The sequence below is a fragment of the Xiphophorus hellerii genome, chromosome 2 (assembly GCF_003331165.1).
Source record: "Xiphophorus hellerii strain 12219 chromosome 2, Xiphophorus_hellerii-4.1, whole genome shotgun sequence".
In the NCBI taxonomy this organism is placed as follows: domain Eukaryota; kingdom Metazoa; phylum Chordata; class Actinopteri; order Cyprinodontiformes; family Poeciliidae; genus Xiphophorus; species Xiphophorus hellerii.
The window spans coordinates 25,791,545-25,814,961 of record NC_045673.1 but is presented as its reverse complement, the minus strand read 5'-3'; the positions used below and the strand labels follow the sequence as shown (position 1 = coordinate 25,814,961).

Here is a 23,417-nt window from a genome sequence, read left to right as displayed (position 1 = left end):
GTTAACAATTAATCGATTATAAAAATGAGCTGACAGCTATTTCAATAATCAATTCATCACAATAAGTCACTGTTAATCCGATTAAACGTTTCAGCTCTATTTTATATTAGGAGCATATTTATTTAATATTTATGGCTGCAGCTAACGGTTATTTTAGTAAGCGATTACTCTATCGGTTATCATGATGATTAATCGATTTAATCAAATAAAAAATTCTTCAGATGTTACTTTTAACCACTTAAGCCTTTTTACACCAAGTTAGAAATATATTAGACGCAAATAAACAATTAAATTCTGTTTTGCACAATTTTCGCTTAATTTCTGCTATGAATTTTATTTTATTTTTTTTTAGCAAATAGCCTTTTTTCCGACTGTATGCTCGCGTTAATGATTAATCTATTATTAAACTAATTGACTTCTACATCAGTAATCGATTCATCACTAAATCGTTCCTGTCCTACTTTGGATATATCGTCTTTTAGAAATCAGTTTCTCTCCCACTTCTTTTTTTTTTTTTTTTTTTTTTTTTTAAAACATTTGTTGTCAAAGCTGCGGTGCGGCGCCACAGTCACTGTGTTTGTGTGTTTTGCAGACGCTTTGACACCGGCGTCCAGCCCGTCCTCCGTTGTTTGCGGGATGGCTCCCACCCAGGAGGAGCTCTTGTCCTCCTCCTCTTCGCTCAATCTGGAGTGCCGCGTGTGTTCTGACCGGGCCTCGGGTTACCACTACGGCGTTCACGCCTGCGAGGGCTGCAAGGTGAGTCGCTGCATCGTTAGCGAAGACGTTAGTGAAACATTAGAAACGGAGTCCTGACTGAACTTCCTCTTTGTTTTTTTTTGTTTTTTTGCTAAATGATCAAACCCAATGACGCGACAAAGAACATTAAGGAAAGCTGAATAGCAGAGCGTTATTGACCGCTCTGCCGTGTCCTGTCCTGTGACTCGTGTGTTGATGCAACTTCTAAAATATCGGGCTCAGCTTCACTTGGACTCGCTCGCTAATCTTTCAGTTAACTGTTCACTAGTCTCGCTGAAGAACGACCCAGGGCTATTTCTGAGAGAAAACGAAGGACAACAATAAGAAATCGTTCAGTCTTTTAGAGCTTTAGTTGCAGTGAGACAGTTTTGTGTTCAGGTTCGGGTTTCTATGTGAAATGTGTCAGTTAATAAAAGGAATCTTTATAACTATTTACAACTAATATGTGTGAATATAGACAAATACAGACGAATGCAGGCATTAGCAATTAGCAGCGGGTTTTATTTTTCATGGAATAATTGCAATAAATTTCCACAACATTTTTGCAATTTCTCTTTTTCTTTTTCTACAAAACTTGAAACAAATGCCATAATCCCAAATTATGCAGTAAATGCATAATCCTTTTTGCAAAAGTTTGTTTTTTCTTTATTTTAAAACCTAAAAATGTGAATAAAATTATGGTTCTTTAACTATGACAAATTCCCTATGATAGTAGTCAAAAATTAGGTCTTTTATCAAAAATTGTGGCTCTAAACAAGTTTTACTTTACCAGACTAAGGCCAAAAATATCTTATTGAATTATAAAGGTTGCAGACCTTTGGTCTATATTTCTACCCAGTGGTTCCCAAAGATTTTCTTCTGGGCCCCCCAATGGATTAAATAAAATCCTCCCCAACAAAGAGAAAAAATAAATCAACACATCGGCACACGCGTCGTTCAACCCGACATAAACCTATACACATATTTTGTTTTCAAACTCCACTGAAGTTTATTTCACACTTCAGGTTGTAACAAAACAAACTACAAACCATCTTTACAGTGAAACAGTTTTTGTGTAACTGGTTTTGTTTTTTGTTTTTTTTAATTCATCCATACCGCATACCGCCTCTGCAGTGGCACTGTGCCCCACACTTTGGGAACCACTGCCTCCATCACTCTGAGATGAGTTTGTGACAAGACTTGAAAACGGACGTTCCGACAGACTTCCCATCCAATCTGACTGGGCGTCATTTACATTACAATGTAAAATGGGGGATAAACTTCCATCTATAAATTCCAAAAATTACTTGCAGTTGTTGTTCTGTTCAGTTTCTGCAAAGCACTGATGAAATTTATATATAAAAACCGTTTAATAAGATGTATTTGTGTCACTCTACACCCATTACAATAAACTAAAGTTTCTTATTGTGGAAAATGTTCAAGAGGTGTGCAAGGTGTGGGTGTGTGTGGGCATGAGCATGTGTGTTTTTGTGTTGTAAAACAGCTTATCGCAGAAGCCATAGGTCAACTTGATCACGTTAACCTCTTCCTATAGTAGAAAGTCACGTGTAGGAAATATGTTTGTGTGACGCTGCAGAAGCAACAACACCTTCGCTTTGCTGAAGTAAACCTGACCTGATCAAAGCCACCAAAGGCAGAAGTGCAGTTGATCTTAACCAAACCGTCACTCTGTGGCTTGTTTGTGCACACCAAACCTTCAGCGACGTCTAAAAATCATCAAGACGCAGCTCATTGACATGACATTGTTTTGTTGCTAAATAAACCCACACGCCTTCTTTTTCCATCAGCCGATACCCGGGCTGAGTCAGATCAGTCAGAAAACCTTGCTTCTTTAGGGTTTTAAACTTACAACTGCAGGTCAAACGGCTTCATCTGACAGGCAGGTTTGATTGAAGCCCTGATTTCATGCAGATTTTTAATTATAAGCAATAGAAAAGCATGTTTGTTTTTTTAACGGGATTTTTATCTCACAGACCAATGCAAGGTAATGTCTTATAGTGTGAGGTAAAGAATAACTGGTTTTCAGATTATTTTTTTAAATTATTTTTCAGATCTTTTAAGTGTGGCATGCATCTACATTTACCGCCACAAGTCGACACTTTTTAAAGCCACCCTTTCCCACATAATCAGCTTCAAGTTGCTTCTTCTTTGTAAAATTGTTCAAACTTGATCAGATTGAACGGAGCGCGATCGTTAATCGATTTCAACACTCGCCACAAATTGTCATTTGGACTTTGACTTGGGCCATTTAGCACCACCTGCTGTTTCCTTCTCATAAAAAATCTCAACTAAACACTGACGTTTTGGGTCGATTGTGACAAAAATGCAAAAAAAAAAAATAAAAAATTAAAAAGCTGAAGTGGTCGAAGAGATTTGGGCCTGACTGCTTCACTCCAACTTCTACTAGCGCTTCTGCACGTAGCCGGTAGGTAGGTGAAAGTTTGACATCTGCAGGAAGAACATTCCTGTGTAAAACGAGCCGGCGGTCCCACAAATAGATGCCCCTGGTTTGGTTTTTTGACCGCAGCGGAGAAATTCGAGCCCCTGTGATGTCAGCACACCGACCGGTTACGACACCGGACACGAGCAGCGTTTTCTCGCCGTCTTCTAGGGGCGGGGCCGAAGTACTGCCCCGGCGCCTTTGTCTTGCGTCAGTCTGGGTTTGCATGTCACCCGCCGGAGTTAGTGGGGGAGAGTCATTCAACATGGGCTGAACACGCTGGTCGAATGTCTCGGTAACCCGGGGTAACCTCTCGCTTTCTGACCGTTTCTGGGCCTTAGCGCGTTGGTGTCACCCGTGACTAAAATGGATTTAATGTGATCCACTGAATCAGTTCAATGTTGCTTTGTGAATATTGAGGACAAGATAACCGTTTTGTTTGGTGAGGTTGACTTATTTTCCATTTTCCAAACACAAAAATGTTTCATCTGCTCTCCACTGAGTGAAAAGTTTCTCTTTTCAAGGTGATGTAACTCAGGAATACCTCGCTTAGAAACAGTGTTTTCTGTTACAACTCACAAAAAAGTAACTCCTCTTGCAAAAGTGTTTCTTTCAAAACGTTGCGAGGAATTTGCTTTCTCGAGGTCTGCTTGATTTTTTTTAAAATATTTTTTTCTCTCTCTCCAGTCCAAACATGAATTCACTCTTTGAATTTAAAAACAGTATATCTATATATTTCTTGTTTCTGCTTTGGGTCCGTTTTCCTGCAGGGTTTCTTTCGGCGGACCATCCGTCTGAAGCTGGAGTACGACAGATGTGAGCGTCGCTGCAAGATCCAAAAAAAGAACCGCAATAAGTGCCAATACTGCCGCTTCCAGAAGTGCCTGGCCGTGGGCATGTCCCACAATGGTGAGTCCTGCAGGCGGTACATGTTTGGGCAATGCCAACACAATGCAGAAAACTAAACACATTAACCCAGCTAAGAGAACTGAGCAGGCTGGGGCTGTTGTGCTGTTGCCATGGAAACTTGAACAGCCCTCTACAGGCATGAACAGTAGTTAAAAGCAGTTTAATGTTATAGCTAAAAAGCTGTGCACCTTGGTAATCTCAACCATCTTATAGTTTTATAACAGTTCAAATGAAACTCGTATATTATAAAAAATATATATAATATACACAAGCAATATATTTCAGGACTTTATTTCTTTTGACTGATTTTTATAGCTCACAGCTACGCCTTCCACAAATGAAAAGAAATCGGTGTCAAACTTTAGTGCCACATTTCCGCCAGTTGGAACAGGAGAAGGTTTTCGTTTGTGTCGCTAACATTTTAATGATGTAAATAAATGTTTCCAGAAGTCATCAAAGGTCTATCAGCTGCACAAACATGCAACAGATAATTTATTATTATGTTAAAGCCCTGTGACAGACTGGCAATGTGTCCAGGGTGACCCCGCCTCTCGCCCGAAACATTCGTAGGCCTCACTAGGGACAAGGGTGTATGGAAAATGGATGGATGGATGGATGGGCGAGTTGACCTCTGGTGACCTCTGACAACTCTTTTTTTGTTTTGTAAAATCTTAAAAATTATAACGGCACAAACAAAAAACTTCACCGCACAGACATAGCAAAGTTGACCGACACCACGGAGTCTTTGATTTTGTAAAGGTGTCGGGGCTGGTTGACCTTTGATGACCTCTGGAAACATTTATTAGTATCTTTAAAATGATGGCGGCAAAAACAAAAATTTCTGCCGCACAAACGTTTGATACCAATTTAAAAAGTCTTTCCTTATGTTTCCGATTTTGGCCAATGCACATTTTTAGTCCGAAAAGTTGTTGTGCTGTCGCACTCCAAACACCATCACACACTGATATTGCAACGATGACACCTTTGCGACATATTGTGAATTCTCAGTGTGGTATAGATGTGGTTAGTCTGTGGTTCTGCTGAAGACGCTCAGGAAGTTCAACATTCATCCTCTCTGCTTTGTCACAATGTTCCCATGGCGATTAAGGCGGGTGTTGGTAATATTTGCAGCATGTTCAGACCTAAAGTCCTGCTGGAAACTGAAATCACTACCAGGTTTGTCAGCAGAGGGAAGCATGAAGTGCTTGCACACCTTTTTGTGCAATACTTTTTCTTTCCACTCAACTTTCTATAAAAATGCTTGGATGCAGAGCTGCCAGGCAGGATTTTTGAAGCTCAAAAAAAGTACATATTATGTAAAAAAAAAATCAAAATAATCATTAATGTAGACGTGTCCTGCTATTACACTGGAGTGTTTAACACCTTACGTTGCTGAATCCAACAATTGTAATAATAATTGTAATTTATCTCCTTAACCTTCAAATTGAAAATAAAATTGCAACATTTTGTGCAACGTCCCGAGTTTTTGAAAGCCAGAGTTCGGCCAGAGTTTGTTATTAAAAGTTTGTCATCATTGTAGCGACTTTGTAAAACATCATATCTGACCGAGCGCGAGGCGTTAACTCGGAAAGTACATCAGTCGTCATCACTGGCAACAAACTGTATCTTTTCCCAGCATTTCACCGGTCGTTCCTCAGCTCCCGTCCCTGTTGTCACCTCCTGATGTATTGCACTCTACTGCTGATTACTCTTTTTTTTTATTTTTTTTTTTATACCTGTTGATACTGTCACTGCGACAGAAACATAGTTTTAGAAACCCGGCTTATAAAAGTAAATTTTTATCCTTCGAAAATGCAGTCAGTCACTGTTTAGGATTGGGGGGGAATCAAAAGCAGGAGCTTCTGGTAAATGTTGCCGGCAAATGATGGTATTTTAATACTCTGCAACTTGTAGTAGTATTTGAGTCAGCTGTGGTCCTGCTTGCAGCCTGTGTATAAAGTTTCATAAATGTAACCAGAGGGGAAAGACATTTTAGATGAGAGTGAACTGATTCTGTCCTCGGCACATGCAGCTAATTTTACATCGACTACTGATTGATTCCACAGTTGAATCTCTGTGTTGCATGAAAACTCGACGTCCCTCTGCAAAATTAGGAATCCCTTCTAAATGATCATATCGGAAGCGTTCTTTAAAAGCAAACTATAGTTTTCTAATTCGGTGGTTGTTGTTGTTTCGAGAGAGTTCATTTATAAGCCAAGAGTTTTTGGTTTTTTGGGGGGATCCCACAGGGCACTGTGCAAAAACAAACTCATCATCAGCAAACTGTCGGACGACTCAACAACAGAGCGTCTTCATTCAGAGGCTTCTTCGAAACCGCTGTAATACAGACTGCTACAGGAGATCCGTCGGCATCTATAACTCTCTCTTTGAAGGAAGCTGTAGAATATGAGTTACAACAACATTTGATTTCCTTCTGGGATTAGTAAGGTCTTTTTGGATTGAATTTAATTAAATACGTGGCATAGATTCCCATTTCTATTGGTGACTCCTCAAAATGGGAAAGACGGTAAAGAAAGTAAGTGCCGATCTTCATAAATCAGTAAGTTGATTCGAGGGAATGCCTTCTCTCTTAACGTTGCCATGTCTGCAGCCAGAGCTAGAAAATATAAACGAGGCTCGCCAAAGGCCCAAGTGTCTGTCTGATGAAGGACGGCGGGGGAAACGCTGATTTGTTTTAGGAGATTATGCTAATAGAATAAAAGGCCATTTTAGACCAACACGTTTTTTCACATCGCAAATGTGGGTAACAACAATACCCCGCGTCTCGGCCGCTAACGAGACGGACCGCTGCTGAAACGGACGATTGGACAGAACCAATACGGCGTCTAACTTCCTTACCCGCTCCCCCCTCACACGCTTCATCTGCTCGTGTCGGCTCGCGGGGAGTGGGCTTAATACCAATCACTTGTCCACATCTTGATTAGACTCGGCTCCTGTCCAAGCGCCTTCAGGTGATCTCGCTTTGTGAGCGGTAATAAAACGAGGCCTCCCCATCCCCGGTGTCGTTATCTGGGTCAGGAGTCGCGTCCCGGCTCGGTCCCACTCTGTACTCGAACATGAGGCGGGTCAACAGAGAAATCAGGTCCTCCTTTATGGCTTTATGGTACAATAAAGGCAGGGTGCAGCTGAACGCTGTGTGTTCTCAGGGAGATATGCGGGTGTATGTGTGTTTATCCATACGTGGTCAACAGCTTGGCCTCATCAAATCCATTAAAACTTGAGACACCCGTCTTAACATGGGTAAAGAGAGACTTATATGCTGCATTAGGTTCTTATAGGGTTAAACCACAGAGGTGGGGGTGAAAGACAGGTGACCTCTAATCACCATTATTAGCTAAATGGGATCAACCTGTCGTGAGAGATGCCATCGCACTTTCATAAGGGATCAGTAGAAGCGTGTTTAACTTAAAGGAAGCCCACTTTATTTTGTGCCGCCTTTATTCATTACTTCCTGAAAGGTTACAAGGATATTTTATTGTGTGAAAATACAAGATTTCGACACGAACGCAGTGTTTAAAAGTTAAAAAAGAGGGGAAATAAAGGGATTTACCTAAAAATAATCTATTCTTACCACTACTGCTAAAATCGTCAATTATATCTGTGATTAAAATTGTTAATTTTCAACATGTTTCTTCTGCCTGGAAGCAATTTTTTAAGGAGGCTGCTAAAGATTGCGATGACTGAAAGGAAGCCTTCTAACCTCGAAGACTTGGAGCACATCAAAAAACATAAATAATTAAAATATAAAATGGAAAGATTAAAAAAAAAATCTGCTCAGTGTTTAGAAACACTTTAAAAACCCGTTGCTAAAACGGCATTTTTAAACGGTTGAAACCAGATATTTATGTACACTGAATAAAACGACACAAGCACATTTTTTTCTCACCGTCTGAAGTGAAATCGGACCAAATTTTTCTTTGTTTTGGATTAGTTCGAATTTCCAAAATTATTTCTACTCGCTAAATGCCAGAAAACTGAGCGAGATCATTTTTTAGACAATTATCTCTTCTGAATTCGTCCCTCGAATTCAGAAGTTTACATGTATTTGGTCAGTATTCGGTACAGCTGTCTTTTAAACTATATGACTGCTTCAATTTCAAGTTTCAGACAATCATCAGTTGGGATGTAGCAGTACACGTATTTATACCGAAAACACCCGGTATGTCGGTTCACTACGAACACGTACCAAACAAATAAAGCAGTTTCACACCTGAACTCATGCAGATCGTCAATGTGCAGAAAAGCGCCACTGAAACAAAACAGACCGCTTTTATTTTTATCTGATTATTTAGCATTCATGATTCAAAGTCTCTGTTACTACGTTCTTACTGTCATCAGATTCAAACATCTTTAGACCATCTATTGGTTTTTAAAAAAATGCGTTTTGAGGCTAAAAACAGTAAAATAACCTCCGTCTGTCTCTAAATCCACTCTCCGCAGCCATTCGATTTGGCAGGATGCCCCAGTCGGAGAAGCTGAAGCTCAAGGCGGAGATGGTGACGGGGGAAAGGGAGGTGGTGAACCCCCAGCTCGCTGACCAGAAGACGCTGGCCAGGCAGATATACGAGGCCTACCTGAAGAACTTCAGCATGAACAAGGCCAAGGCTCGGACCATACTCACCGGAAAGACCAGCAAACCTGTACGTTGATTTAAAGTGGTGGGTTGGTGAGTGAAAGGCGTTGACTGCACAGGAAACATCGATTAGTTTCTCCCTAAAGAAATGATTTCGGACAACTGTAGAAGTCTGCAATCAAAGAATCGTCTGGGTGTGATACAGGGTGTCCACGCATCCATAAAATGTCTTCAATTTAACGTATCTTAAATTAAGGCCTTAAAGTAATTTTTAAAAAGTAAGTTGGCCTTACATATGTTAATCACAAGTCTTAAATGTTGTCTTAATTTCATATATGGTATGTTTTTTTCTCTTCTTTTTCTCTCTGGACTTTTCTGTCTGGCAAACGTTTGAGTCACTCTCAGACACCTTCATTGCGTATGACTGCTAACATAGCCTTCCTAGCTAGCTAGCTAGCATTTTTGCCTATCATGGGTAAATGGAAATTTATCGCCAGTTAGCTAGATAAAGTTTGTTCAATTCTGTGGATACGCGTCTTAAATTTCATTCGCATTAGTCTTAACAAGGTCTTAAAATGTCTTAAATTTGAGTTTGTAAAGTATCTTTTATACCACAAGAAATGACAAAACGGACTTTCTCTCTGGGTGGTCTCTACAAACGTTCCCTTTTTTTTTCTTCTTTGTTCATTGAAGTGGGGAAAAAGTGGTTGAATTCAGGCCAGAAGCCAAAGCCCAGAGCTGGTTGAAAACTCCTCAGATGGATGTTTGAGGGCGTAAAATGGGTCGGGAAGGACAGGGCGAGTCTCCATCCGTGTTCAAACTTACAGTAGATGTTACTCGGAGCCTTTGGGGATCAAAACGCCTGGTGAGCCCCTGAAATTTTCCCCTCATTTCATAGGCGCGCGTTGTTTTGAACTAGCATAAAATGCTGGTATGCTACGCAAGCTTAAATAGAACCAAAGAACGCCCATTACGTCCTGGAACATCATTTCTGTAAATAGCGGCACAGGCCAAAGTTGTAGATGTCTTTCTACTCAGCCGTGGCCATTTCGTTTCAGGTCTGCTGGAACTTTGTTGCATTTTCTCCGTCTTCCCTCTCTGCCTGCATAAAGACTGTAGGTGCGAGGCAGTAATTGGGGGATGGAGATGTGTGCATACTTTCCCCTTGTCTCCTTTGGCCTTCTGTTAAATCAGCCTTCATCACCCCGAGTTCTTCAGCAGCAGGTGCAGCCCCGCATCAGCGCGTGACTTTTCCTCTCTGCTTCCACTAGAGGAGGGATGTAATGACGGTCCCTCTCCCTCTTTACATCATTTTTTTTTTAACAACTGGCTACAATTTTACCTTTCAAGTTGATGTTTAGTTCTGCCTTCAAAGCTCTTCTGTTTGTTGTGAGGGGATTTAGACGATCGTCCACATAAATGAGCCCAGGACAGTAATTTTCAACGTATCAATAAGGACTGAGGGTTCTGACTTTTGCCTTACTAGAAATTATGTATAAACAGTCCAGTGTCCAGAAATGGGTTTTCTCCGTAGGGTGGCTGGGCTCTCCCTTAGAGATAGGGTGAGAAGCTCAGTCATCCGGGAGGGACTCAGAGTAGAGCCGCTGCTCCTTCACATCGAGAGGAGCCAGTTGAGGTGGCTCGGGCATCTGGTCAGGATGCCTCCTGGACGCCTCCCTGGTGAGGTGTTCCGGGCACGTCCCACCGGGAGGAGGCCCTGGGGAAGACCCAGGACACGCTGGAGGGACTATGTCTCTCGGCTGGCCTGGGAACGCCTCGGGATTCCCCCGGAAGAGCTGGAAGAAGTGGCCGGGGAGAGGGAAGTCTGGGCCTCCCTTCTGAAGCTGCTACCCCCGCGACCCGAACAATTGATTAATCATGATTAAATGATAATAACCGAGTGAACTTTTGGCTCTCCCTTTGCAGCCGTTTGTGATTCACGACATGGAGACGCTGCAGCTGGCGGAGCAAACGCTGGTGGCCAAGATGGTCGGCTCGGCGGGGGCCCTCAAGGACAGAGAGGCCGAGGTTCGGATTTTCCACTGCTGCCAGTGCACATCGGTGGAAACCGTCACAGAGCTCACCGAGTTCGCGAAGTCCGTGCCGGGCTTCTCGAGCCTGGACCTGAACGACCAGGTGACGCTCCTGAAGTACGGCGTGTACGAAGCGCTTTTCGCCATGCTCGCCTCCAGCATGAACAAAGACGGCCTCCTCGTGGCGTACGGCTCGGGGTTCATCACCCGGGAGTTCCTCAAGAGCCTGCGGCGGCCGTTCAGCGACATGATGGAGCCCAAGTTCCAGTTTGCCATGAAGTTCAACGCGCTGGAGCTGGACGACAGCGACATGGCGCTGTTTGTCGCGGCCATCATCTGCTGCGGAGGTAAGGCTAAAGGGAAATTTGAACAGTTGGGTTTGTTCTGCGCCTTATGACCGTACGTTACACAGATTCACCACACACACAGTGATTCATTCCTTTTTACTGATCCATATCACATTATTTTCTAAGAAATTGAACCCTGGATTTTTTTTTAATTGAAAGAGACACTCATGACGTCTCCTCTGACTCCCTCTGCCCTCAGACCGACCGGGCCTGGTGAACGTGTCGCACATAGAGGTGATGCAGGAGAGCATCGTCCACGTCCTCCAGCTCCACCTGCTGGCCAACCACCCCGACGACACCTTCCTGTTCCCCAAACTGCTGCAGAAACTGGCCGACCTCCGGCAGCTGGTCACGGAGCACGCGCAGCTGGTGCAGGAGATCAAAAAGACGGAGGACACGTCCCTGCACCCGCTCCTACAGGAGATCTATAGAGACATGTACTGAGGGACTGCAGCAACCGGCTGACGAACAGAAACAAAACCGTTCAGAGAAGACACGGAGCTCTCCGTTAAGCTAGGGTTCAACCACTTTGAGCCATGTCGTCTCCGACGCGGCGGAATTCGCTTGTGGCTTCCGGTCAGCTTGAAGGAACCCTTCTCTGGCGGACGGTTCCTTCGGTTGGTCTGGCTTCTCACCACTCCTTTGCTTGGAACCTTCTAAGACAGAAAAAAAAAAGAACTAGATCAGATGTGAAACACCGTCTGATTAAAGCCACTTTGTAGAAATCTGTGTAGCATTTCTGACCAAACTCGGCTATTAACCTACGGTGAGCCCTGAAAAGGAGGGAAGACGGGGAACTTAATGATTGCAGTTGTGCGTTTCGAAAAGAGGTTTTTATACTGAAGTTAAAGAGCCATATAATGTCAGCATCAATTAAACCACCTCGACCTGGCAGCGACTAAAGAAGCTATTTGGTTTTAAAACAATCCTGCTGCTTCAAAGCCTTCCATGTTCTTCTTCATACAACCGGACACATCCCAGGAGTCGCCAAATGTACGAAAACAATCGCAAGCTGAATTGTGATTACCGGGCTTTGACTTGAAAATGCATCTTGTTGCACAGAAGAAGCACAAACTTTCTGTGATTTGTTCACAAATGTCTGAGCCGTTTTCCTAACAAAAACGCACGCTCAGATGTTTGACACTCCGTCCCGCGCTGAGTGCTCGTGGTTTATGGTCCGACTCCAACTTGAGCCGCACTAGAATCTTAACAGCAGCACGCCTAAATATAGAAATTTATGTTTTCTTTTACTTTGTGTCACATTGCCTCAGCTATAGCACCTCCCTCCCCCTGTTTTCACATTTTTGCTTAATGTAGTCTTTATACATGTACCCAATCAGTTTATCAGCAGTTTTTCAGCAGTTTGTAAGCTATTTCATATTTTTGAAAACCTGTCAATACCGATTTTTTTTTTTTGTCAACTGTTTATAGATTTTTATGTTCATAGAAGAGATGCCATCACATCAGTTTTACTATTATTCTCAAAGAAGGACAAAATGATGACAGAGTTAACATTTTAACTTTGTTTTAGCCATTAGCATGATTAGCATTAAGTGTAAACAGCGATCTTTCTGCGTACTCCCTACATAGTGTAGATCCTTACCTCAACTCTGAGATTTCCTAAACGTTGTTTTCTTTGGCTTAATTTCAAACTGACACCGAAAATAGTTCGCCTTTAGCTAACTCACCTTAGCTTAAAGAGTGTTGGCTTGTCCTGGTTGCGCTACCGTATGAGTTTACTGTTCGGAAAAAGACCGGAGCCCGATCGGCGGCGGTTTAGCCAAAAATCATCCAGTCCCACTTGTAACCCAATGTCTCAATGCATGTTTATAAAAAGGCAACTCTCGCATTTTGCTGTCATCCAACCATTTGTATGTGAAGAACATGCTAGCTTAGACACCAGAAGGAAGGGAAATATCTACTTGGATTTTGTAACATAAAAACATACATGCGGAATAATATGAGAAGCATATGATCATCTGTTTAATATCCGCCCATGAAAAACAAAACACCCCTATAAATAACCATGAAATTATTTAGTGTACCTTGATTTTTAAAAAAAAAAACAACGTAATTTTTGGTGAGGATTGCGTGTCTTTTGACGCTGTAATTTTACTAAACAGGACAGGCAAAGTTACCTCCAGCTCGTCACAATTCAAATTTGTGCAAGTAGTTTTAATCTCTGTGTAGCTTCTGTCGGATAAAGCAGTTCCAACAAGATTTTACATCAAAGTTTTCTAGGACAAAAAGATGTTTTGAATTTGGACTAACAGCTTTGACTAGGAGACCTCCAACAATCAGAGCGGGTTCTCTTCAGTCATAAAAGAAATCCTCAAATGCATGGTGTATGGAAAGCAATTATGCACAAAAGTTTAACTCAAATTATTTTACTGTTTTACAGCTCTTTTCAACATATGTGCAGCTCTACTACTCTTATAATTATTTTGGTGCTTTAAAAGTAACATAAATTGGATTCATCTTGTGGAACCTTTTTTCTGACTATTGCAGCGTCATTGTTTTTTGGGTTTTTTTTTAAAATCTTTTTTTCATGCCCTAATGACATCGCATTGTGTTTGTACATATCTAATTGCATTACCATTTACCCCTACTAAAAGCTAAGTCTTGAAGTCACATTATAGTAATGGACTGTGCACATCCCTAATTTTGCTAAAGACTTTTACGTTTAAAAAATGTGCACTGCGTGTTGGTGTTGCTTTAATGTTTCTGTTTTCACTTGAATTAGATCATATTTTTATACTTAAACACGTGTACGTACGACTATATCTGATGACGTTTTATTCAGAAGTGGCACGGGTCGAAAGTGTAAATAGAATCGAGGTGAAACGGGGCGATCGGAATATCCACAAATCTGAACCCTGCTGGGGACATTCCTTTGGTTTAAACCATCAAAACTGTTGCTTCCAGCTGTTTGTCATTTCGCAACTGAACCGAATCCTTTTGACCTGAACCGAAGACGGCTTCGGACTGTTCCGGCTTATAACGTTTTGTGATTGACAAAAGCTCCACTCCGTCGTCTCTGACTATAGTTTAATGATAAGGAGATATCTTGTTAATGTTTAGCTACGATATAGTATTGATCATACGTTGAAATAGCGTGTCTTTTGATACTGTTTTCTCAGGTCGTACATCAGAATACAAATAGAGATAATATATGCACAGAGATTTTTTTATCAATATCAAATGCTCCTTAGCAGCCTCAACTGCAAAATGTTTTGTCTTTTAATTATTATTTTTGACAGATTGAATCTCTGTTTGCTATCAGAGAGTCTAAATGCACTCATAATTAGCCATCACGTCAAATGCTATCAGAGTATAGATGATGCAGTAATGTAAATTTAGAACAGATTGCTTTCCAAGCTTGTTTCTGTCTGACTTTTCTCTCCAGACTTGCTGCTATATTGTACTAAATCAAACATGAGCTCTGCCACGGATAGATTACCAACCTCCAAGCTGCCTCTAACTTACTCACTCAGAGTTGAAACCAGATATTTCCATAAACCTTCAATTAATTAATTTTTTTTTTCTTTTTGCCTCGTTGTTTTGACATCCCATCAAACTAATTTCACCAAACTAAACTTTTCTGATTTAGGCCAGTTAAGATTACTCAAAATTATTTCTGCTTGCTAAATACCAGAATAATTATTAAAATTTTGACGTTTGCTTACATTTTAGTATTTGACGGTCGCCTTTAAAACTGTATGAATTTTCATATTTACCCACAAACTTTCTGTAGGAATGAGATCAGCGCTTTCTGATGGCCACCGTAATAAAAGTAACTTTTCACATTTATTTTGTGGGTATGCTGAGATTGTCATTGACCATATTTACTTCAGCATCTCCACATAATGTTTTTATTTTCTCACTATGTCATCTTTTCTGTTAAGTGCACCAGTCCCTCCTGAAGCAAAACAGTCACACAAGATAATACTGCCAGCGCCGTGCTTCACAGTTGGGATGGTGTTCTCATCCCACTTTTGCCTCCAAACGTAGCAATGATCATTATGGTCAAACATTTCAATGTTTGCTTCATCAGATCAACATGTCACCCGCAGGTATTTATCCCTGAGTTCATCTGCAAACTATTATCTGGCATTTTAAGTAATAGTTTCTTCGTCTCCGAGTGGCCTTTCAGCCCACAATCGACTTGTTTAATCGTACCAGCTTCAGCTAGCATCTTTCATACCAAAACACGTTCGTCTCTAGGAAATGCGTCTCCTACCTTGACTATATCGGCTGGATGTTGTTTATGCCTTCATATAATTATTTAAGCAGATAGTACATCTGGAGATTCTACCCAAGGATTTACAAGATATGTTGGCAATCACAATCTTTTTCCTGATTTTTTTTTTTCCTTTTTTAATCATAGAATGATGTCACACAAGGAAGAAGTGTGTTTGAGGTGCTGTCTTAAAATATATCCACAGATAGGGCTTTACTTAAATATTGTGAATTACCTATCGGAAGCTTACAAAGCCAAAACAATCTCATCTTGGTCTTCTCCCAGTGGCATAAAGGCAAAGAAAACAGTTTGGATTTCAAGAAACAAATACTTTTCTCAAATAAAAAGATCTTACTCGTGATTCTAGAGTTAAGCAAATGGAAATAATGTTTGTAATCTTAACTGATTTACAACAGAAAAAAACTGATTTAATGTCAAACAGGGGGAAAAAGGAATTTCTTTCAGAGTATGTACATATCTGGCTTCAACTGTATATCTTGTCTCATATTGCAAAGAATTCTCCCAACGCAGCTCAGTTTTTCACCTTGCAGATCATGCTTGGCGATCAGCTACCAACATGTGCCTTGGTGTGTGTGTGGGTGTGTGCGTGTGTGTGGGTGTGTGTGTGTGTGTGTGTACACGCCAACGTCGAAGACTCACGTGATTGAAAAATTGTAAACACTGACCTGTTCATGTGATCTAATGGAAACCTATAGAATGGTGCGTCGTGTGATCGGATTTTTCAACAGAAATTGATCGTCAGTCAATGAAAATGAAGGATTTGCTCAAAAGGGTTTTTAAAAGCGAAACTGAAAATGAATGAAACACTACAAAAAGGCCCAAGAGGTGAAGCTGGTTTACTCTTGGGGGCGTTTTGTTTGATGTAGAATTGACAAGGGACTTTTTAACTTGTATCAGGGATTCTTAGTCTTCCTTTTTGCACTAGCTCAGGATATAGAAAGGTACTATTTCTCCGTCCCTGTTTTTCTTATTCAATCTAATACAGTAAGTCTGTGCTGCTCTGCTCTAGAGCACATAAACAGAAGCAACAATACAGAAAAATTTTAATATTTTCTTTTCTTTTCCAGTATATACAGATTATTATTTTCCAGGGGCAGCAGTCATAGGAATTAGGGTTTTTTGTGACCTTCAACTTGTTTATTTCTTTATTTTTGCAGCTCTAGTCTACTTCAGAGACAGAAAGCATCGTTGGATGTATTGTCCGTGTGCTTTGTGGCTCGGATAATAATACTGTAAATGTTTGAATGTACTGAATATTTAGTCATGCATAGTTAGTCCTTTGCAAAAAGGCAAATTGACATTGAATGAATTTAAAAAAAATAAAATGATTTTGAAATCCTCTACCTTGTTTGTTGACATCTGAAAGAACAACTTGAGTCTGTTTGAATATATATATATTTTTACTTTCTTCTTTTTTTGAACACCAAATTTGAGCTTTTACAGTTAATAATGGTTTCTCTGACAAATAGTTTCTTAGACTGAAACTCGGGCCAAACTGGGCTACAGTGTAGCTCGCATATAGTAAAGATATTTGTGTAGATTTGTATAGTTCTTTGTCTGTAATAAATGAATCAGAAGTAGATTCTACAAAGTAGAATCAGAAGAGAGATGAATACCCTTGTGTTATGAGGAAGACATGAGCTTAAAACATTTGGAAATGCAAAAAGTTAACTTTGAAGATGAAAGCTTAAATGCTTAATACTCATTTCTATGAAAGTACACTGATACTAATAAAAATTTACATTTGAATGAGAGTCTTTTAATAGAATCCCACTTCATAAATCCAGAACTTCCTCTTTAATTCAGCAGTTCCCAATCTGACCCACAAAATGACGATAGACGAGTATTATGACCTTGACCCTTGGTTGAGTAAATAAGCAGCCATTGCCATGTCCGCGGTTGCTCTGATTCAGAACCACTCCAGCAGGGGGCAGTCTACATTTATCAAATTATCTGACGCTCTTCCTCCTCCTCGTCACATTGTCCAACATGGCGGTGTCCATGCTCGGGTTCTGCTGTTGTGTTTCGCGACACGCGTCCTGTAGCCTCCTGAGACGAGCGCGTCTCTTCCTCACACCCGGGTCTAAATTTCACCGCTCCGCCGCTGCGTCCAGCGGACTGCTCCTCTCGCTGCACAAGCGCGGTGTTCTGAAGGATTCTTTCCCAGAAAACGCAGCACAGGACCAGCTTCCCCGGCTGCTCCAGTCCGCTCCTCAGACTGTATACTGCGGCTTCGACCCCACGGCCGACAGCCTCCATGTGGGCAACCTGCTCGCCATTATCGGCCTGCTGCACTTCCGGGGCGCCGGGCACAACGTCGTCGCGCTGCTCGGAGGGGCCACGGCGCAAATCGGGGACCCGAGCGGGAAAACGAGCGAGCGCGAGCGGCTGTCCGCGGATGTAGTGGAGGAGAACACCCGCGGCATCCGGGAGAGCATTCAGAGGATTTTCATCAACCACGAGGCGCTTTTCCACGACCGCTCGAGGCCTCTGGGCACGGTGAACGTGCTGAACAACCGGAGCTGGTATAAGAGCCGGGGGGTGGTGGACTTTCTGTCGGAGACCGGCAGGCACTTCCGGATGGGGACCATGCTCAGCCGCCACAGCGTGCAGTCCCGGCTGAGGAGCGCAGACGGTATGAGCCTGACAGAGTTCACCTACCAGGTGTTCCAAGCTTATGACTTCTACCACCTCCACCAAATATACGGCTGCAGGATTCAGCTCGGAGGCACCGACCAGCTGGGCAATTTGATGTCCGGACATGAGTACATTCACAAGTAAATCTCCCTTCCAGCTTTGTTCCAGGCTGAATTTGGAAATCGGAATAAGAAATGACCGAATATGCCTAGCTGTGTGTTTTTGATATCCAAAGATCTCCAACGAATTAGCTGCAGGTTTCACAAGTGAAAACTAACTTTAATGAGGCGTAGAAAAAGACTCAAGTTATAGGTTATAGGTAGCTGGCACCTCATTAGGTGCCAGCTACAAGTTCTCAATTGGATTCAGCCCTTGACCTTGACTGGGCCATTCTAACACAGACTATATTTTTTTCCTCCTGAGAAGTAAATTTCTAAATTCTATATCAGTTTAAAGTTTTTCACAGCCAAAGCCAGTTTTACCTGCCTGTAATTCATCCCATGTAGATATCCCAAACCTCTGGCACCATTCAAACAGATCTCTCCATTTGTGCTCCAGTTCTGACCAGCATTTTTACTTTGATCTACACAGGCAAGCTACAACACCTTGAATCGCCTAAGTAGACTAATTACCTATTCAGCAGTTGTTCCAGTCTCACATTTAAAAAAAAAGTGCTACATTTTAATCATGAGATGCTTTAGCATTTTTTTTTAAAGTACACTTAAGCATTCAAGGCTGTAATTCTACCAACAGGTACACAAAAGAGTTTAGTCCTAAAATGTTATAAGCTAATGACGTGGATGGAAGGGAAGTCATACCTGAAGCTAATAATTGTAGCTGAATGTACCGAGGACAGTTTGGAGAGAAATCGATGGACGTCGGTGGATATTTTGTACTGATGGAGAGCAATAGTAAAAATCACTGTAAAAGAAAGCTTTTTTAAAAAATTATTTCTGGTTGATAAACTTTATGCTCACAAACAACAACCGTAGTCCACTTCAGTGTTTATTCCCTGACCAAGCTATCTATAGCTTGAGCCAACCTCCTTCTTCAAGTTTGGGTTGTTTGTTGGCTTCCAAACAAGATCGTAATTGTTTCATTATTCAGGAGCAAAACCTGTTTGATCTTCTTTTTCACCCGTTTACTTCCACACAACCCATCATTGATGTTTCCTGCGCTGTTGAATTTTGTAGCAGATGTGCTGACTATACATTTTTCTCTCTCTTTTGCCAACAAGTGGCCACAACCTTTTTTTTATTTTAGTCAAAACAATCCGCTCTTTCATTACCATGAGATGTTTCCAGCTGCTACGTCGTCATCCCTGTGTACCACTGCTTCCTGTCTTAGTAGGCATGATTTTGTTTGAGGTGTGAAGGTGTTTGTTAAAAATGACTTATCCCAAACAGAAAGGCAATGAAAATCTCCTTTGTCAATTTTTCCTCACACTTGAATTATTATTTTTATTTTTTTTACGTTATCTGACTCTAAAATATTATGATACCACTTTCGCCACATCATTTCTAACTGTGGGGAGAGTGAAATAATCGTCTCCCCGTGTTTCTGCTTGACCCAATCTCTTGTAATGACCAGCTCTGCAATTACGTTTTACCATATTCTCCCATGTAACCATTCAAATAATTTTTATTTTTATTTTTTAAGAGTAAAGGGTGAGGAGGTGTATGGCCTGACCATCCCGCTGGTGACCAGCACCACCGGTGACAAGCTGGGGAAAACCGCCGGCAACGCGGTGTGGCTCAACAGAGACAAGACGTCCCCCTTCCAGCTCTACCAGTTCTTCCTCCGACAGCCAGATGCCAGCGTGGAGCGGTACGCAGAGAAGAACGCTCACCGGTTCTGTTGAGCCCTGAATCGCAGTGACAAGGAAGCTGACGTGTATTGTGCGGGCGTTTTGCAGATACTTGAAGCTGTTTACCTTTTTGCCCCTGGGGGAGGTGGAGACGCTGATGGAGCAGCAGAGGGAGGATCCGAGCAAACGCCTCGCCCACAAACGACTGGCTGCAGAGGTGACCAAACTGGTGCACGGAAAGGAGGGCCTCGAGAGCGCCAAGAGGTCAGAGTTGGTCCGCGGAGGTTTTTCTTTTTAAGCGCTGCACCAAATTTTCCCCAAAGACGGTCAAAAAAAAATTCAGTTTAGGTGACTTCTAACTCCCACCTGCAGGTGACAGCATTTCTCACAGGTCGTGTTATAGGAACATTTTCCATCTTTGACTGGACCTGTCACAATAACGAATTTTGTTTTATCATAATTATTGCAATAAACAGTAATGTTGTTTTGACACAATTTTTGAACAGTGTATTGATAATGGAATAATAATGCAAGTCTCAAAGACTTATAAACTTTTAGGTTTGCACAGAACACTCCACAATGGGACTGGAAGACATTTTAAATACCCCAAAACTAAAAAAACAACACACACAACCTGAAATCATAAATAAAATGGATTTTGAAGTCTGTAAACAAATTTGCTCTTCAAAACATTTTAATCATCCATATTTTTAAACGGTGATGGAAAAATTTGAAGGCCAACCGTCATTATGACAGTTCACACACCTGACCGCTCGCTGCGGATGCCCAGACATTTTCTTTTGTTTTTCTCCCCTCCACTGGGTCTTTTGTGGGCTCTAGTGTCCCTTATATGAAAGTAGGCTGACAGGAGAGGGGGGAGGCTATGTGGCAAATATCGCCTGGTCTGGGAATCGAACCCGCGATGGCCGTGTTGAGGACGCGAGGCCTCCAAACGTGGGTCGCGCTAACCCCTACGCTACCACCGCACGCCACGCCCAGACATTATCAACAAGTACTGGTTACTAAATCAGTCAAAAGACTCCAATTGAATTTTTTTTTTTATTTCAAAACTTTGGCTTAAGTACTTGTTTCATCTTCTGGATCATCATCAAAACCCTGATTACTCTCAAGCTGTTGTGCACTTCAGGTCCTCGCAGATTGGGAAGAAGTTTTTCCGATGTGTGATGGCATAATGTGGATTCTCTGTTCAGCTTGATGAATATTAATTAAACCAAATTAAATTTAAATGCAACTGAACATGTTAACATAAAAAAAGATGTACTGGTAAAAATAGATTATAATGGAATTTCTTTTCATCTCGTTGGCCAAAATGACGGACAAGGAAAAAGTCTAGCTTAACTTCTTGTGCTGCATTGCTGCCTCAACCTTTGCTTGATGTCAAGTTATACAGTAGTCCGTGGTCAATAAATGTATATATATTTTTCTTTTATGTAGATTTTGGATGAGGTTTAATGAGGAAATATTTCTAAAGTAGCCCCACAGAATATGGGATTTTGACAACTGTAAATCACAAAACGATTTGCAAAATCCTGGAGGAGCTGTCTGAAAGCTGTATTGTTTGTCCCTGCAGATGTACCAATGCGTTGTATCACAGCAGCATTCAGGCGCTGGCGCAAATGAGTGACGAGGAGCTTCAGGAACTCTTCAGGGAGGCTCCTTTCCAAGAAATGCTTTTGGAGCCGGGGACCACGGTGCTAGACGCCTGCCGTAAGGCCAGCGCCATCCCTGATGGGCCTAAGGGGTAGGTTCCTCATGAGCATCTACTGTAATAGAGCTCTGCTGTTGTTTGTGGGGTTGCTTTTTATCAGCAGTTAGGGAAGCTGGTCCACTGAAGGAAAACCTCTGAAGAAGAAAATGGGTTCAACTTTCTTCTTCACGAAGAAGAAAGTGGAATGGGCGTCAGATTTTAGTCGTAGGATCTCACTTTTGTCGTTTGTAAAAGATCACGAGTTATTTCTCCCACTGGCGCTACACGCACCCAGGTTTGTTTTGGTTGTATTTACCCAGAATTTCTTAACTAACCAAGTCCACGACCATCCCATGGTTGTGGAAAAGATGCTAGTCTGTTTTAGAAGGGTCACTGGCGTGCGTGAAGTAGAGGAAACGCCAGAGCTGATGGCATTTTCTTGAAAGTTTTGGTCAAAAAGTGCTTGACTAAATAAACACCGGAAGGAAAATGGGAAACCATCGTCTTCGAGGAAGAGATGTGGTTGGGGGGGTAAAAAAAAAAATCTTGAACAATTGTGTCTGACAATCACCTAAATGTTTGGTGAAAATAATGGGAAGAACAGTAGGACTCAGGGACGTGTTTAATGGGGAAAGTAAGAGCACTCAAGGAATTTTAACTGAACTGCTGTCTAGCCCTAAGAAAACTTTTAATCAGTGAAGCTAACTGGGGAAAAAAGTTTCACTTTCTAAGAGAGCTGGTGTCTACTTTAGGGGCAATGCAGTGATCCGGAGTTGCTGGAGTTGATCAGGTCTAGTAGGTCCAGCAACATCATGAACCCAAAGAATGAGGTCCGCTGACTACCTGAATATACTGAATGATCAGACTATTGTAGCTTATCAGGCATTCAAGTTTAAGTAGTTACCTGAATCTTACCGTGTGATCGCTTGCGTTCAGGTATCGGATGATTTCAGAAGGAGCCGTATGGATCAACCACAAAAGGGAAGACAAACCGGAGCAGGTCCTCATCCCCAACATCCACATACTGTCTAATGGACTCACCCTGCTCAGAGTGGGCAAGAAAAACTTTCACATCGTCAAGTGGCTCAGCCTCTGAGGCTGCCCCATTGACTTACAGGGAAGGTAGGAGGAAAAACTTGAGAAGAGTCTGTTGGAGATGTTGATGGACTGATAAATGGCTGGTCATTTAGTGTTATATATACGTGTATATGTAGATGTGCTGTTTATCTAAAGATTTGCTATTAAAACAACATTTGGTAAAGAGATCTTTTTCTGTTGACTTACCTCTGCAGCAGACTTTTGGGGCAGTGAACACTAGGGGGCGACATTGCCTGTGTGGCCTTCCACAGAGAACCTAATGGGCCGTTTATCCTCCTGTAACCTTTCAAGTAAACAGCTGCTCACCGCTAAACTAAATTGCATCATTTCTCCCAAAAAGCTTACGGTCCTATTTTAAGCAAATTATTGTTTTTAAAAATTGTTTAATTATGGTGCATTTGTTTTGTTGCAGTTTAATTTTTTTTTCTTCTTCTTTTTACTTCTGTAGAGTGTAGCACAACTTACACACATTGGGAGACAACAATCTCACGTTGGGGGGGAAAAGACGGTTTATGATGCAGTTTGAGTTAAAAAATAGGTTTTACTTAAATACTGTTTATGTAAGGTTTGTTTTTGTTTTTTTTCCTGTCCAATATTGTTGTTTAAGAAGAAATTCTTGCTTTTCTGCAAATGTGATCGTTCTTTTTTTTATATCTCTGTTTTTGGTATTTGTTTTTGCAGGTTATAATTTCAATTTTACATTCACCGATATTTAATAATACATTTATCAAGTGCTTTCGAAGTGTGTTACTGGCAAAGAACAAAAAAAATGGCAAGAATACACACAAAATTAAAGAACAAAGATACTATCAAATTTATGTGGTTTT

The 23,417-nt window shown here is 41.5% G+C and overlaps 2 protein-coding genes across 4 annotated transcripts in view; both read left to right on the top strand.

Moving 5' to 3' along the window:
* Window positions 1-16,683, top strand: part of pparab (peroxisome proliferator-activated receptor alpha b) — a 74,444-nt gene extending 57,761 nt beyond the window's left edge. The window contains exons 7-11 of one of the 3 annotated variants that reach the window (XM_032590469.1): window positions 593-756; window positions 3,967-4,105; window positions 8,567-8,766; window positions 10,626-11,079; window positions 11,279-16,683. In XM_032590469.1, coding sequence (XP_032446360.1) covers window positions 593-756; window positions 3,967-4,105; window positions 8,567-8,766; window positions 10,626-11,079; window positions 11,279-11,523 — 1,202 coding nt within the window. In that variant the 3' untranslated portion in view covers window positions 11,524-16,683. Of the gene's footprint in view, window positions 1-592; window positions 757-3,452; window positions 3,639-3,966; window positions 4,106-8,566; window positions 8,767-10,625; window positions 11,080-11,278 lie in introns of those variants that run through there. The other 2 variants (XM_032590477.1, XM_032590486.1) reach the window with 2 other exon arrangements.
* A 639-nt stretch (window positions 16,684-17,322) lies between these two features.
* Window positions 17,323-23,221, top strand: yars2 (tyrosyl-tRNA synthetase 2, mitochondrial). The gene is made up of 5 exons (XM_032590455.1): window positions 17,323-18,117; window positions 19,637-19,804; window positions 19,893-20,048; window positions 21,376-21,546; window positions 22,429-23,221. Exons 1-5 carry the CDS (start codon window positions 17,330-17,332, stop codon window positions 22,586-22,588), a joined length of 1,443 nt encoding a protein of 480 aa, XP_032446346.1. The 5' UTR covers window positions 17,323-17,329; the 3' UTR covers window positions 22,589-23,221.
* Window positions 23,222-23,417: the final 196 nt, after the last annotated feature.

Coding starts and splice junctions, on each gene's coding strand:
- yars2 (XM_032590455.1), top strand. CDS start 17,330: ATGGCGGTGTCCATGCTCGGGTTCTGCTGTTGTGTTTCGCGACACGCG. Junction 18,118..19,636: donor GGACATGAGTACATTCACAA/GTAAATCTCCCT, acceptor TTATTTTTTAAG/AGTAAAGGGTGAGGAGGTGT. Junction 19,805..19,892: donor CCAGATGCCAGCGTGGAGCG/GTACGCAGAGAA, acceptor GGCGTTTTGCAG/ATACTTGAAGCTGTTTACCT.